Source organism: Ranitomeya variabilis, chromosome 5 (genome assembly GCF_051348905.1).
Source record: "Ranitomeya variabilis isolate aRanVar5 chromosome 5, aRanVar5.hap1, whole genome shotgun sequence".
NCBI lineage: Eukaryota > Metazoa > Chordata > Amphibia > Anura > Dendrobatidae > Ranitomeya > Ranitomeya variabilis.
In genome coordinates this window covers 272,755,355-272,771,106 of record NC_135236.1, presented here as the reverse complement: position 1 = coordinate 272,771,106, position 15,752 = coordinate 272,755,355, and the positions used below count along the sequence as shown (strand labels likewise).

The 15,752-nt window shown below is 43.0% G+C and overlaps 2 protein-coding genes across 5 annotated transcripts in view; one reads left to right on the top strand and one right to left on the bottom strand.

Moving 5' to 3' along the window:
* The window catches only part of SCO2 (synthesis of cytochrome C oxidase 2), a 66,494-nt gene extending 64,146 nt beyond the window's left edge, over positions 1-2,348 (bottom strand). Inside the window, exon 1 of one of the 2 annotated variants that reach the window (XM_077264327.1) lies at positions 2,057-2,348. The gene's annotated coding sequence lies outside the window, so the exon portion shown is untranslated. The remainder of the gene's footprint in view (positions 1-2,056) is intronic. The other variant, XM_077264325.1, reaches the window with a different exon arrangement.
* The window catches only part of LOC143775780 (death-associated protein kinase 1-like), a 151,984-nt gene that overhangs the window by 59,698 nt on the left and 76,534 nt on the right, over positions 1-15,752 (top strand). For all 3 annotated transcript variants that reach the window (XM_077264322.1, XM_077264324.1, XM_077264323.1), the window contains exons 2-3: positions 12,530-12,610; positions 13,468-13,566. In XM_077264322.1, the coding sequence (XP_077120437.1) occupies positions 12,530-12,610; positions 13,468-13,566 (180 nt within the window). The remainder of the gene's footprint in view (positions 1-12,529; positions 12,611-13,467; positions 13,567-15,752) is intronic.

The window sequence follows — 15,752 nt, the reverse complement described above, 5'->3', positions numbered from 1 at the left end:
TGAGGGGCCTATATGACATAAAATACCCAACATTTACACCATTCTAAAAACTGCACCCCTCATGTTGCTCAAATACACATTAAAGAAGTTTATTAACCCTTCAACTGCTTCACAGCAATTTTTGCAATGTGTAAGGAAAAGTGAACATTTAACTTTTTTTTCACAAAAATTGTATTTTAGACCCACTTTTTTTATTTTCACAAGGTTAAGAGGAGAAAATGGACCCCAAAATTTGTATTGCAATTTCTCCTGAGCACGCAGATACCTCATATGTGGGGGAAAATTACTGTTTTGGCTCACGGCAGGGCTCGGGGGGGAATGAGCTTCGTTTGACTTTTTCAATGCAAAATTGCCTGGAATCGAGAGCGGACGCCATGTGCTTAAGCAGAGGAAACCCCTACAAGTGACCCCATTTTGTAAAATAAAACCCCTGAAGGAACTTATTTAGATATGTGGTGAGCACCTTGAATCCCCAGGTGCTTCACAGAAATTTATAACGCTGTGAAAATAAAAAAATCACATTTTTTCCACAAAAATGTTATTGTAGTCCCGTTTTTTTCAGAAGGATAACAGGAGAAATTGCACCATACAATTTATTGTGCAATTTCTCCTGAGTACGCCAATGCCCCAAGATAACAGTAGTGGGGTAAAACTACTGTTTTAGCGTACGGCAGGGTTTGGAAGGGAAGGAGCGATAGTCGACTTTTTGAATACAAAATTTGCTGGAATTATTAGCGGACACTGTCCCGTTTGGAGAGTCCCTTGAATTCCTAAACAGTGGAAACCCCCCACAAGAAACCCCATTTTGGAAACTAGACCCATCAGTGAATGTATCTAGATGTGTAGTGAGCACCTTGAATCCCCAGGTTCCCCAGGAACCCCCAGAAGTTTAGAGCCATGAAAATAAAAAAATCTAATTTTTCCCACAAGAATGTTGTTTTAACCCAACATTTTGTATTTTCACAAGGGTAACAGGAGAAAATGGAACCCAAAATTTGTTATGCAATTTCTCCTGAGTACGAAGACACATATATTTGGAACCACTGTTTGTGTGCTTGGCAGGGCTCAGAAAGGAAAGAGTGATGTTTTGGAATGCATACTTTGATGGAATGGTCTGCGGGTGTCATGTTGCATTTGGAGAGCCCCTGGAATCCCCCCACAAGTGACCCATTTTTGGAAACTAGACTCCTCAAGGAATTTATCCTTGAACCAGAAGATGCTTTACAGAAATTTACGTTCGGCAGGCTAAACTGCCAGAAGCGATGCTGGCACCCGACAGCAATCGCCATGACGTATTCATGCGTCCAAGATCAGTAAGCATGGATGCATGGATACAGTCTTGAAGGGGTTAAAACCTAGGTCTCAGTCCTTCTCAGCCCTTACTCACATGTAGGTCATTTGACATACGGAAAGGATTTAATACTAGAGGTTAGGACTTTTATGAATGGGGTCATCTTGATGTAGTGGGATGACTTTTACGTTTTTTTTATCAAAATTATGTTAACTAAATACCTGTGTTGAAATGGGGAGTCGACCGTCGCCCACGTCCGCTAGCCGGAACCGCTTTAATAATTATATGGGTACTACGGAATCTGATTGTGTGGGACAATAGTTGATGCTAATAAGTATATTTATCAAGTGTGCCAAAACTAAACATAGCACTTCCTGCAATAGTAACGGAAACTCAGCACAATATGGAATAATGCATGTAAAGCAAAACTGGCAGAGCACTTCCTCCAATTGTAACAAAAATACAGCATAATATGGAAATGTCCAGAGTGACTGAAGAGCTGGCGCGACCGCTAAAATGAACCAGTCCAACAGTAATATGACACAGGTGTGTACAAGGTACTAAACCTAAGAATCCAGCAGAAAGAATGGGAGTAAGCACACCGCATTTAATGAGGCAGTCCCATGATTTTAGGATTGAGCACTCACACAGCACTAAAGTGTAGAAGTCCAGCAATCACAATGGTGGATATGCACACGGCACTTAAACATAGAAGTCCAGCGTGATACGGGAGTGAAATAAACAGGAAAAGGTCGCTATATGTACCTTTTGGGATGAAAGTCCTGCACAAGCCCAGCAACACAGCCTAAAAAAACACAGACCTAGAGGAAATGGTGATGTCAGGATTCCTTACTAGCCACAGCAGTTCCAGGGGCGATTAGCTCCACATCAGAAGTCCAGAAAGTAGTTGAGCACAGGCAGCATCAGGAAGACGCACAGAGGACTGAAGGCAGCAGAACGTGGAGAGGCAGAGCACCAAGTAACGAGCAGCAGCTGCAGGTAGACAACCAGCAGACAGCCAGGAGCTCAGGAGCAAACAGCAATAAAATACTCAGGCAAGGACGATCACACGACCTGGACTTAAATAATCAGGACAGACAGGAAGTTCCATGACAAAGCGAGATACGAGACTCCATTTTGATCAGGGAAAACAGGCACAAAGGAAAGTCCCGAACCCTTACAACCACATGGACCAGGGATTGTACCACCTAACGCCTGCTCTCCCATTTATGAGGGCATATCGCTACTCAAACAACGCAGGGTGGGGGTAAAACAGTGTGGCAAAGCTTTACTGAACCAAAAAACAGGCAGATAACACATAGAACAGTCCCAGCAAAATTCCCCAAGATGGTGCACATTACAGCGTCTCACCCTTCCACAGACCCACTGGGATAATGGCAGATGTTACATCAGAGCTCCCAGGGTCGCCTACCCCATGTGTGATACACACAGACAGGAGGTAATGACAAGCGTAAGGGAGATGACAGTCCACAGAGTCCATACAAGGTCCAAAGCCAGTTGACACGAGAGTCACCACCTGGCTTATCCGAACATCTCCATGGAGCCAGGAGACCAGCGGGTCCTAATCCTTGCTTTCTCCAAACGTATCCATGGTTCAGCGATGGTTAATGGAGCAGATCTGTATCCTTTCAAACAGAGCCAAAAACACCTAGGTTGTTTCCTATAGAATGATAGATCCATGCCCCTTGTGATGGTGCCATAATTGAATGGCTGCAGTCCTGTCTCTCGTCTGTTGGGTGTTTTGCAGAATGTCCAGCTGTGTCACTCTCTCTGTCTGTGAGTCTCTTTATACCCGAGGCATGTAACCTATTTTTAGATTTAACAAGTGTCCTTCAGTCCAGCATCAAGATAAGGGAAACAATAGTGATGAGATCCAGTAGAATTACTGTATATACTTGAGTATAAGCCGACCCGAGTATAAGCCGAGACCCCGAATTTTGCCACAAAAAAATGGAAAAACTTATTGACTCGAGTATAAGCCTCGGGTGGGAAATGCAGCAGCTACTGGTAAATTTTAAAAATAAAAATGGATACCAATAAAAGTCAAATTAATTGAGACGTCAGTAGGTTAAATGTTTTTGAATATCCATATTGAATCAGGAGCCCCATATAATGCTTCATACAGTCCATGATGGGCCCCATAAGATGCTCCATACAAAATACACCCCATATAATGCTCCATAAAGTTCATGATGGGCCCCATAAGATGCTCCATACAAAAAATATGCCCCATATAATGCTGCACAAAGGTTAATAATGGCCCCATAAGATGCTCCATATTAAAATATGCCCCATATAATGCTGCACAAAGGTTAATGATGGCCCCATAAGATGCTCCATAGAATAATATGCCCCATATAATGCTCCATAAAAGTTGATGGCCTCATATGCTGCTCCATAAAGGTTGATGGCCCCATAAGATGCTCCATAGAATAATATGCCCCATATGCTGCTCCATAAAAGTTAACCCCTTCATGACCTTGGGATTTTCCGTTTTTCCGTGTTCGTTTTTCACTCCCCTTCCCAGAGCCATAACTTTTTTATTTTTCTGTCAATTTGGCCATGTGAGGGCTTATTTTTTGCGGGATGAGTTGTACTTTTGAACAACACCATTGGTTTTAGCATGTCTTGTACTAGAAAACGGGAAAAAAATTCCAAGTGCAGTGAAATTGCAAAAAAAAGTGCAGTCCCACACTTGTTTTTTTTGTTTGGCTTTTTTGCTAGGTTCACTAAATGCTAAAACTGACCTGCTATTATGATTCTCCAGGTCAGTACGAGTTCATAGACACCTAACATGACTAGGTTATTTTTTACCTAAGTGGTGAAAAAAAATTCCAAAGTTTGCTAAAAAAATTTTTTTAAAAATTGCGCCATATTCCGATACTCGTAGCGTCTCCATTTTTCATGATCTGGGGTCGGTTGATCGCTTATTTTTTGCGTGCCGAGCTGACGTTTTTAATGATAGCATTTTGGTGCAGATACGTTCTTTTGATCGCCCGTTACTGCATTTTAATGCAATGTCGCGGCGACCAAAAAAACGTAATTCTGGCGTTTCGATTTTTTTTCTCGCTACGCCGTTTAGCGATCAGGTTAATGCTTTTTTTTATTGATAGATCGGGCGATTCTGAACGCGGCGATACCAAATATGTGTAGGTTTGATTTTTTTTTATTGATTTATTTTGATTGGGGCAAAAGGGGGGTGATTTATACTTTTATATTTTTATTTTTTTCACATTTTTTTTTACTTTTTTTTTTTTACTTTTGCCATGCTTCAATAGCCTCCATGGGAGGCTAGAAGCAGGCACAGCGCGATCGCCTCTGATACATAGCAGCGATCTGCTGTTCGCTGCTATGTAGCAGAAAATCAGGTGTGCTGTGAGCGCCGACCACAGGGTGGTGCTCACAGCTGCCGGGGATCAGTAACCATAGAGGTCTCAAGGACCTCTATGGTTACTATTCTGAAGCATCGCCGAACTCCAATCATGTGACGGGGGTCGGCGATGCCATCATTTCCGGCCGCCCGGCCGGATGCGGTAGTTAAATGCCGCTGTCAGCATTTGACAGCGGCATTTAACTAGTTAATAGGCGCGGGCAGATCACGATTCTGCCCGCGCCTATTACGGGCAAATGTCAGCTGTTCAAAACAGCTGACATGTCCCGGCTTTGATGCGGGCTCACCGTCGGAGCCCGCATCAAAGCGGGGCTTCTGACCTCGGACGTACTATCCCGTCTGAGGTCAGAAAGGGGTTAATGATGCCTCATAAGATGCTCCAAAGAATAATATGCCCCATATGCTGCGCCATAAAGGTTGATAGCCCCATTAGATGCTCCATAGAATAATATGCCCCATACGCTACTCAATTAAGGTTGATGGCCCCATTAGATGCTCCATAGAATAATATGCCCCATATGCTGCGATTAAGAAACAATAAAATGACATTCTCACCTCTCGTCGCTTGGGGCCAGGTGCCGGTGTCCTGAGCAGGCGGGGACACCGGCGTGCTATGGGGGCCAGGTTCTGGTGTCGACGCTTGCTCAAGCCCCCGGCACTTGCAATATTCACCTGTCCCTGTTCCACCACCACGCACCGCTGTGTCTTCCGGGTCCTCTGGATGTGACTGTTCAGGCAGAGGGCTCACACTAAACACGTCATTGCGCCCTCTGACCTGAATGTCACAGCCAGAGGACGATGAAGACAGAGCACGGCAGTGGAACAGGGACATGTGAATATCGCATGGCTCACCCTCCCCCGTTATACTCACCCCCTCCTGGTGTTGTCTGTGCATGTCCCTGCTTCTCCGATGGTCTCTGGCGCCGGCAGCTTGTTCCTGTGTTCAGTGGTCACATAGTACTGCTCATTAAAGTAATTAATATGCGCTCCACGCCTATGGGAGTGGAGTCGCGTGCATATTCATTACTTTAATGAGCGGTACCATGTGACCGCTGAACACAGGAAGAGCTGCCAGCGCTAAAGACCATCTGAGAAGCAGGGACGTGCAGAGACCGCGCCAGGAGGGGATGAGTATGATGTGACAGCTGCCAGTTCTGCTGCTCCAACTCCCCCGCCGACCCCCTGGGACAATGACTCGAGTATAAGCTGAGATTTTCAGCCCATTTTTTTAGGCTGAAAGTGCACCTCTCGGCTTATACTCAAGTCATATACATACTTGACTATTTACTCTATTTGCATAGTTTTCCCTCGCTGCTTTCAAAGTCAACAAACTGGCTCCTTAAGGGTATGTGTCCACGGGCCGGATTACATCCGGATTAGCTGCGGATTGAACGCTATGTACAACCGCAGCGTTCAACCCGCAGCGTCCAGATGTTACAGCATAGTGGAGGGGATTTTATGAAATCCTGTCTCCACTATGCGTGCGAACACGCACCCGGCGGGCCTGCGTTTACAGACATGCGGCGCTTCTTTGTAGATCGCAGCATGTCTGTTTACCTTGCAGCGACGCTCCGTCGCCGCAAGGTAAATCACAGGGCCCTATGAATTGGGTGCGGAGATTCCAGATGTGTGCAATGAACACATCCGGAATCACCACGCATACAAAAGGGGGCGGCGCTTTGGGCGGAGTGAGTTTTCCGCTCCGTCCAAAGCGCCGTCATTACGGACGGTGGACACATACCCTAATACAGTGTATAATTAGCATATCAGTAGACCTCACTATCCTCATCCTCATCAAGGATAAAGCACACAATGTTATATCAAATATCAGCATACAAGTCAATATTCCAGGCTTTCACAAGCAAAAGTTGGTTTCCTTGACCAAAAAATCAACTCTTAAAACCAAACGCCAACATAGAGATAGAAAGTAATGTCTTCTTGGTTTGCTGAACATAGTCATCTGGATAATCTATCTATATAATTGTCTAAGGGGTACTTCCGTCTGTTTGTCTGTCTGTCTTTCTGTCTGTTTGTAACGGAAATCCCGCATTTTGACAGGCTTAGTCCGGCCGCGAATTGGCCCCTCCCTACTCTCCTCAAGTCAGTGCCCCCTCCCTACTCCCCTCCAGTCAGTGCCAGTGTGTCACCCCATCCCGGGCCAACTTTTGAAAAAAATTGTGCTATTCTCACCTTCCGACGTCCACCGATGCACGCAATGCTGCCACCAGCCTCCGTTCCCAGTGATACATTGCGAAATTTCCCAGATGACTTAGTGGTCTCGCTGGCGGCCGCATCGTGCGCATCAGGACAGCTTTGTTGGACGCCGGAGGGTGAGTATATAGCTATTTTTTATTTATTTATTTTTTTTTTAACAGGGATATGGTGCCCACACTGCTATATACTACGTGGGCTGTGTTATATACTGCGTGGGCTGTGTTATATACTGCGTGGGCTGTGTTATATACTGCGTGGCCTGTGTTATATACTGCGTGGCCTGTGTTATATACTGCGTGGCCTGTGTTATATACTGCGTGGCCTGTGTTATATACTGCGTGGCCTGTGTTATATACTACGTGGGCTGTGTTATATACTGCCTGGCTGCTATATACTACGTGGGCAGTGTTATATACTGCGTGGGCTGTTATATATTGCGTGGCCTGTGTTATATACTGCGTGGCCTGTGTTATATACTACATGGGCTGTGTTATATACTACATGGGCTGTGCTATATATTACGTGGCTGTTTTATACTGCCTGGCTGCTATACACTACATGGGCAGTGTTATATACTGCGTGGGCTGTGTTTATATACTGCGTGGCCTGTGTTATATACTGCGTGGCCTGTGTTATATACTACGTGGGCTGTGTTATATACTGCCTGGCTGCTATATACTACGTGGGCAGTGTTATATACTGCGTGGGCTGTTATATATTGCGTGGCCTGTGTTATATACTGCGTGGCCTGTGTTATATACTACATGGGCTGTGTTATATACTACATGGGCTGTGCTATATATTACGTGGCTGTTTTATACTGCCTGGCTGCTATACACTACATGGGCAGTGTTATATACTGCGTGGGCTGTGTTTATATACTATGTGGCCTGTGTTATATACTGCGTGGCCTGTGTTATATACTGCGTGGGCTGTGCTATATATTACGTGGCCTGTGTTATATACTGCGTGGCCTGTGTTATATACTATGTGGCTGCTATATACTACGTGGCTGTGCTATATACTATGTGGCTGTCTGTGTTACGTGAGCTGTGCTATATAGTATGTGGCTGCTGTATACTACGTGGCTGTCTTCTATACTATGTGGCTGTCCTATATACTACATGGCTGTCCTATATACTACGTGGCTCTCCTATATACTACGTGGCTGTCCTATATACTACGTGGCTGTGTTATATACTACGTGCTGTGCTATATACTACGTGGCTGTGCTATATACTATGCCACTGGCTGTGCTATATACTACGTGGCTGTCTGTGTTATATACGTAGCTGTGTTATATACTACGTGGCTGGGTTATATACTATGTGGCTGTGCTATATACTACGTGGCTGTGCTAAGCGCGACGTACATACATACATACATACATACATACATACATATTCTAGAATACCCGATGCGTTAGAATCGGGCCACCATCTAGTTAAGATATCATCTGGTTTCTTCATAGTACCCTATATTAATTTTCATGCACTATTGCTATTTATTTGCTGCAGCGTATTTGCTTATTTTGTTTTTTTTCTTAGGTTTTTGTCTGTTTAGTGTCCAGCGTGAGTCATGAACACAACCTAGCCCTCACTCAGCAAACTTTTAGACCATCGCCCACTTATACTATACACATAGGTCTGAGAATAGTCCCATTGCTCTCAAAACTGTATTGTGCTAGAAGTATACCACATAAAATCAATCGCATTTACCCCTTTATGCAGAAGAAAGTTTTCACGTTCATTTTACCTCACTGTCTTTAACCCCTTCAGCCCTGGAGCTTTTTTCGTTTTCATTTTTCGCTCCCCTTCTTTCCAGAGCCATAACTTTTTTACTTTTTTGTCAATATGGCCATGTGAGCGCTTATTTTTTGCGGGACGAGTTGTACTTTTGATGATACCATTGGTTTTACCATGTCGTGTAACAAAAAAATGGGAAAAAAAATTCCAAGTTCGATGAAATTGCAAAAAAAGTGCAATCCCACACTTGTTTTTTGTTTGACTTTTTTGCTAGGTTCCCTAAATGCTAAAACTGACCTGCCATTATGATTCCTCAGGTCATTACGAGTTCATAGACACCAAACATGTCTAGGTTCTCTTTTATCTAAGTGTTAAAATAAATTCCCAAAGTTTACAAAAAAAAAATTGTTCAATTTTCTGATAACGATAGCGTCTCCATTTTTCGTGATCTGGGGTTGGGTGAGGGCTTATTTTTTGCGTGCCGAGCTGATGTTTTTAATGATACCATTTTGGTGCAGATGTATTCTTTTGATCGCCCGTTATTGCATTTTAATGCAATGTCGCGGCGACCAAAAAACCATAATTTTAGCGTTTTGATTTTTTTTCTCGCTACGCCATTTAGCCATCCCTCTTTTTATTGATAGATTGGGCGATTCAGAACTTGGCGATACCAAATATGTGTAGGTTTAATTTTTTTTCTACTGTTTTATTTTGATTGGGGCAAAAGGGGGTGATTTGAACTTTTATATACGGTATATATATATATTTTATATATTTTTAAATACATTTTTTTTAACATTTTGGCATGCTTTAATAGCCTCCATGGGAGGCTAGAAGCATGCACTACTTGATCGCCTCTGCTACATAGAGGTGATGCACAGATCACCTCTATGCAACAGAATTACAGGCCATCCATCCACAACCAACGCAGCGATTAACTAGTTAATGTGAGCGAGCGGATCTCGATTCTGCTCGCGCACATTGCGCGCACATGTCCGCTGTTGAAAACAGCGGACATGTTGCCGCTTTGATATGGGCTCACCGTCGGAGCCTCATACTGCCAGCTGACGTACTATTCCGTCAGCTGGCAGAAAGGGGTTAAGGGCCTTAACTTTTTTCCTTTTTCGTCGACATTACCATATGAAGGCTTCCAGTGTATTATACCTGCCTGTCAGTATTCTACTGACCAGGGCTGTCACTAGGAATTTCTGGGCCCCATACTGGCAACATTTTTGGACCCCTATAAGACTCCATCCCAGATCCGCCTCCACCACTCAAACCTTCCACAGTCCCACTCTGATACTGACACACCCAAACCATTTACTGCAGGGATTTTAAACTAGAATCTGTGGCCTTAGGCCACCTGTAAGACCCGGCCTGGAGGAAATGGACCGGCCCCACTTCCTTCCTGCAGTCCGTTTCAAAAAATAAAAGCCCATACCGGCTTTTCCTGAACAATACCCGGCCAGATTGCTTGACCAGGTCTACGCTTACACTGTGTTCCAAATTATTATGCAAATAATATTTCCTCATATTTTCTCTAAATTACCTATCTGAATTGCAGTCATTGTTATTTTCCAGTCATCTACTATTCTAGTATAATTGCGATGTTTTGGAAAAAACTGCCTATGAAAACAGTATCTTTTAAAAAAAAATAAACACTCAAAATGCATGTTCCAAATTATTATGCACAGCAGAGTTTTCAACCTTTTTTTTTTAATTTTGAACCAAAAAATGGTCAATTGTGAAGTTATAAGCATTATCAGCTGCTTACAACATGAAATCAAACAGTTTTCAAGTGAAAACTTTATTCTAGGTGATGTTACATTTGCACATAGGACCCCTTGTTCGAAAGAAGCTTCTGAACTCTCTCGTCCATTGAATTTGTCAGTTTTTGGATGGTTTCTGCTTCAATTGTTTTGCATGTGGACAGAATACCCTCCCAGAGCTGTTGCTTAGATGTGAACTGCCTCCCGCCATCATAGACACTCCTTTTGATGATGCTCCAGAGGTTCTCAATGGGGTTGAGGTCAGGGGAAGATGGTGACCACACCATAAGTTTGTCCTCTTTTATGCCCATAGCAGCCAGAGATGCAGATGTGTTATTTGCAGCATGAGATGGTGCATTATCATGCATGAAAATGATCCTGCGGCGGAAAGCACGGATCTTCCTCGAACCATGGCAGGAAGTGTTGTTTTAGAAACTCCACATAGATTATGGAGTTCATCTTTACCCCTTCAGGGATCATAAAGGGGCCGACAATCTCTCTCCCCATGATTCCAGACCAAAACATTACTCCACCTCCTCCTTGTTGGCGCCTTAGCCGTGTTTTCATGGGGTGTCCATCAACCAGCCATCCTCCACTCCATCCATCTGGACCATCGAGCGTTGCACCGCACTCATCGGTGAACAAAACAGTTTGGAAGTCAGTCTTCATGTATCGTTTGGCCCACTGGAGCCGTTTCTGCTTGTTGCAGTGGATAGAGGTGGTCGACAGGATGGCTTACGCACCTCTGAAGGACCCTGCATCTTGTTGTTCTGGGGACTTTGGAGGCACCAGCAGCTTCAAAAACTTGTCTGCTGCTATGACAAGGCATTTTTGCAGCTGCTCTTTTAACCTTATGCAATTGCCTGTTGGAAAGAGTCCTCAATTTTTCCTTATCAGCATGCACACGTGTGTGCTGGGAATCAGCTACATACTTCTTGATTGTGCGATGATCACGATGAAGTGTCTTGGCAATGTTGATTGTAGTCATACCTTGACCTAAATACTACACAATTTGTTGCTTCTCAGCAGCCTTTTTCTTTCCCATTTTGGCAAAAAATGTAGGCTGCTTAGTAATGTGGAACAGCCTTCTTAAGTAGTGTTGCCTTTATTTGGACACACCTGCCAAACTAATTTGCACAGGTATCTGCAATTGCTTTCAGTGATATAAAGAGCCCTGACACACATCACCATCAATGAGTTTAAATGACAAACAAAAAAATTCTAACCTTATCACTCCTAAACTCTTTGTGCATAATAATTTGGAACACAGTGTACTTTTATTTTGCCCTGTGACTCACAGGCATCCTGCTGTGACCACAAGGCACTCCAGCAGGTCTAATGGGGCTCCGTCCGCATCCTGGGGGGAACACACAGCGACCCCTACATGTGACACCGGTCACTGCCTCTAACCTTGCAAAAATATAAAAATATGGGTCTAAAGTAACATTTTGGGGACAAAAAGTTAAATGTTCATTTTATCCTTCCACATTCCAAAAATTCCTGTAAAGCATCTGAAGGGTTAATAAACTTTTTGAATGTGGTTTTGAGTACCTTGAGGGGTGCAGTTGTTAGAATGGTATCACTGTTAGGTATTTTCTGTCATATAGAACCCTCAAAATCACTTCAAATGTGAGGTGGTCCCTAAATAATGGTATTGTATATTTTGTTGTAAAAATGAGAACTTGTTGGTCAACTTTTAACCGTTATAACGTCCTAACCAAAATGCAGCATGACTGCGATGTTCAGTTTGATAAACTTCAAGCTACACACCCTGTTCTTGCATAACTACAACGTGTTCTGCACGACAAAGGTTCACATATTTTCTATGTCCATTGACATTCTTTGAAGGCATTAATAATTACAGTCTGTAATGTTTATTATGTAATAGTGGTGAAGTAACATAAATGGCATTTATTAACCAGAATATAGCAGTGCTATCATACACACACACCCCACCCACCTATCCACCCATTTAATGTGATATTTCAGGGCTATTTAATTTGTAAAGTAGTTGTATATGCTGTTTTGCATTGTGAAGAACCTGTAGTTTTTCCAGTGCCATCTGTATTCACTCATCCTTCTTTTCTAACTTACTCAGACCACATGTTATGAAAACAATACTGTAGTTGGAAATATAAAGTGGGTGATGGACGGCACCAGCGTGAAGTCTGCTGATCAGGTGAGACTTTTCTTTAATATTGACAGATTAAAGGGGTTGTCCCGTGAAAAGTTATCGCCTATCCCTTGATCGGTGCTGGATCCCGCCCTGATCTGCAGAACAGGGAACTTTTATCCCCATTTGAATGGAGTGTCAGTGCTCAAGCTCGACTGCTATTTCATTTATTCCCTACAGGACTGGTGAGCGCTATGCTCGGCCATTTCTGCTAGCCCCATAAAGAAATAGTAAATGAACGTTCAGGCTTTTGATCTGACACGCAGTTTTCTAATGTGGATCAAAATTCTTCTATTTGCTAATCGATGTTGATTCCTGCAGAAGGACACCCATTGATCAGCAAGTTGTCAAATATCCTGTGGATAGGTGATAATTTATTTTAGCTGGCAACCCCCGTAAGCCTAAGTTCACACTATGTTTGGATATACAGGTATCAATATGCAATTTTATGCATATTAGAATACAGTCTGTTAGTGACGTTCATTAAAGAAATATATATTTTTAAATATTTATTTTACTTCTTAGTCAAATTCTTGTGTGAGATCACATCTTAATTCCCCAATTGTTGTTTGTCCTGATGAAGAGGTATCCTCACCTCGAAACGCGCTGACAAATAAAACTGCAGACATCTGGCTCCCTATTGTATATTGTATTCTCGTCAGCTCAGTTTTACACCCACTTTCATCTCCAAGTTTACTGACTTTACCAGGCTTTAGCTTACACAATTATGTAAAACACCGACTAAAATAAAGCTTTGTTCAAATTCTGAGTACTGTCAACTCTGTGGCCAAATGTAGTGTGAACAGAACCTACCTGTCATTGTATTTTATCCGTGATAAACTGATGCCTCTTATCTTTTACAGTACGGGAACACACTTCTACACTATGCAGCACATGCTGACAATGTAGACGATGTCCGTAGACTGATACAGCATGGATATAGTGTCCTGAGCCAAAATGCGGTATGTAGGCGTGCAGTGCATGGGTTAAGTACGTGTGAAGGGGACAGATTCATGCTCTAAGGGCTTTCACGCAGAAGTATTTTGGTCAAGTATGTTGCATCAGTATTTGTAAGCCAAAATCAGGAGTGATTCCAAAATGACCATGTTGGTTCTGCTTCTGGTTTCAGCTTAAAAATAAAGATGTAAAATGCTGACTAGAATAATGACTTGTGAAAGTGGCCTTTAGTGGAGGTTCTTTCCTGTATGGCCTTTCTTTCACATAACTGCGTAGAATTTATACAGGGTCTTATGTTGGTCATGCCTACTGGAATTATTGCCTGGATTAGTGACAGCTGAGTATTTTATTTTGGTCCCCATTGTGATCAATTGCTTTGTGCTCAGATCTCTGGCTGACTCAACGGCTGGTCGGGAGACTTCAGTTCCTATAATGAAAGGTTTAGCCCTTTAGACGCAATAGCTATTGCTAAGTTTACCTGGGTAATCGTTGTACTCCCTTCCTCTGGGGTATTCTCCCAAAATTATTAAATGCCTTTTGTTGTTGTTAATAATAATAATAATAATAATAATAATAATAATAATACTAAAATCTTTATTGTAGATTTCTCTCTACTTTACTGTTTGTTAGGCCTTATATATTCATACCCCTTCTCTCTAAGGCTGGGATCACAAAGTGATCGGGGCTTATGTCCACGCCCCCTGCAAAACGGGATTCAGAAACGCCGAAGAAGCCATTGATTATAATGATGCAGACGGAGTCTCGGTGTGCTCTAACGACTACGTAGTAGACTACGACTTGCTACCATCCTCTAATAGGCATACAGTACAGACCAAAAGTTTGGACACACCTTCTCATTTAAAGATATTTCTGTATTTTCATGACTATGCAAATTGTACATTCACACTGAAGGCATCAAAACTATGAATTAACACATGTGGAATTATATACTTAGCAAAAAAGTGTGAAACAACTGAAATTATGTCTTATATTCTAGGTTCTTCAAAGTAGCCACCTTTTGCTTTGATGACTGCTTTGCGCACTCTTGGCATTCTCTTGATGAGCTTCAAGAGGTAGTCACCGGGAATGGTTTTCACTTAACAGGTGTGCCCTGTCAGATTTAATAAGTGGGATTTCTTGCCTTATAAATGGGGTTGGGACCATCAGTTGTGTTGTGCAGAAATCTGGTGAATACACAGCTGATAGTCCTACTGAATAGACTGTTAGCTGTTTTTTTCTTGCCATAATACAAATTCTAAGTAAAGAAAAACGAGTGGCCATCATTACTTTAGGAAATGAAGGTCAGTCAGTCCGAAAAATTTGGAAAACTTTAAAAGTGTCCCCAAGTGCAGTGGCAAAAACCATCAAGCACTACAAAGAAACTTCACTGAACCGTAGAAAAGGAACTGGGCGGCACTCGATGTGTTAATCTTCACAGGCAGTAACTATGTGGGAGACGTCTTGGCATAAACTTCAAGCCACCAGTCTATGAATGTGCAGACGCTGAGTGGTGCTTAGCATATAAAGTAAACAAACTTTCCGACTTGCTCAAATGACAAAAGATGCAGCACTCACCAGATTCTTGCTGAAGATAGTGTCCTTTATTCACTTAAAGCGATGTGAGACATGTTATACGGAGAGGCGGCAGGAAAGAGGATTAGGTGCGGGGGAGAGGAGAAGGACTACGGCCGTTTCACGCCAAATGCGCTTCCACGGGTCCAGACCTGGACCCGTGGAAGCGCATTTGGCGTGAAACGGCCGTAGTCCTTCTCCTCTCCCCCGCACCTAATCCTCTTTCCTGCCGCCTCTCCGTATAACATGTCTCACATCGCTTTAAGTGAATAAAGGACACTATCTTCAGCAAGAATCTGGTGAGTGCTGCATCTTTTGTCATTTGAGCAACTACAAAGAAACTGACTCACATGAGGACCGCCCCAGGAAAGGAAGACAAAGAGTCACCTCTGCTTCTGAGGATAAGTTTATCCGAGTCACCAGCCTCAGAAATCGCAGGTTAACAGCAGCTCAGATTAGAGACCAGGTCAATGCCACACAGAGTTCTAGCAGCAGACACATCTCTACAACAACTGTTAAGAGGAGACTTTATGCAGCAGGCCTTCATGGTAAAACAGCTGCTAGGCAACCACTGCTAAGGACAGGCAACAAGCAGAAGAGACTTGTTTGGGCTAAAGAA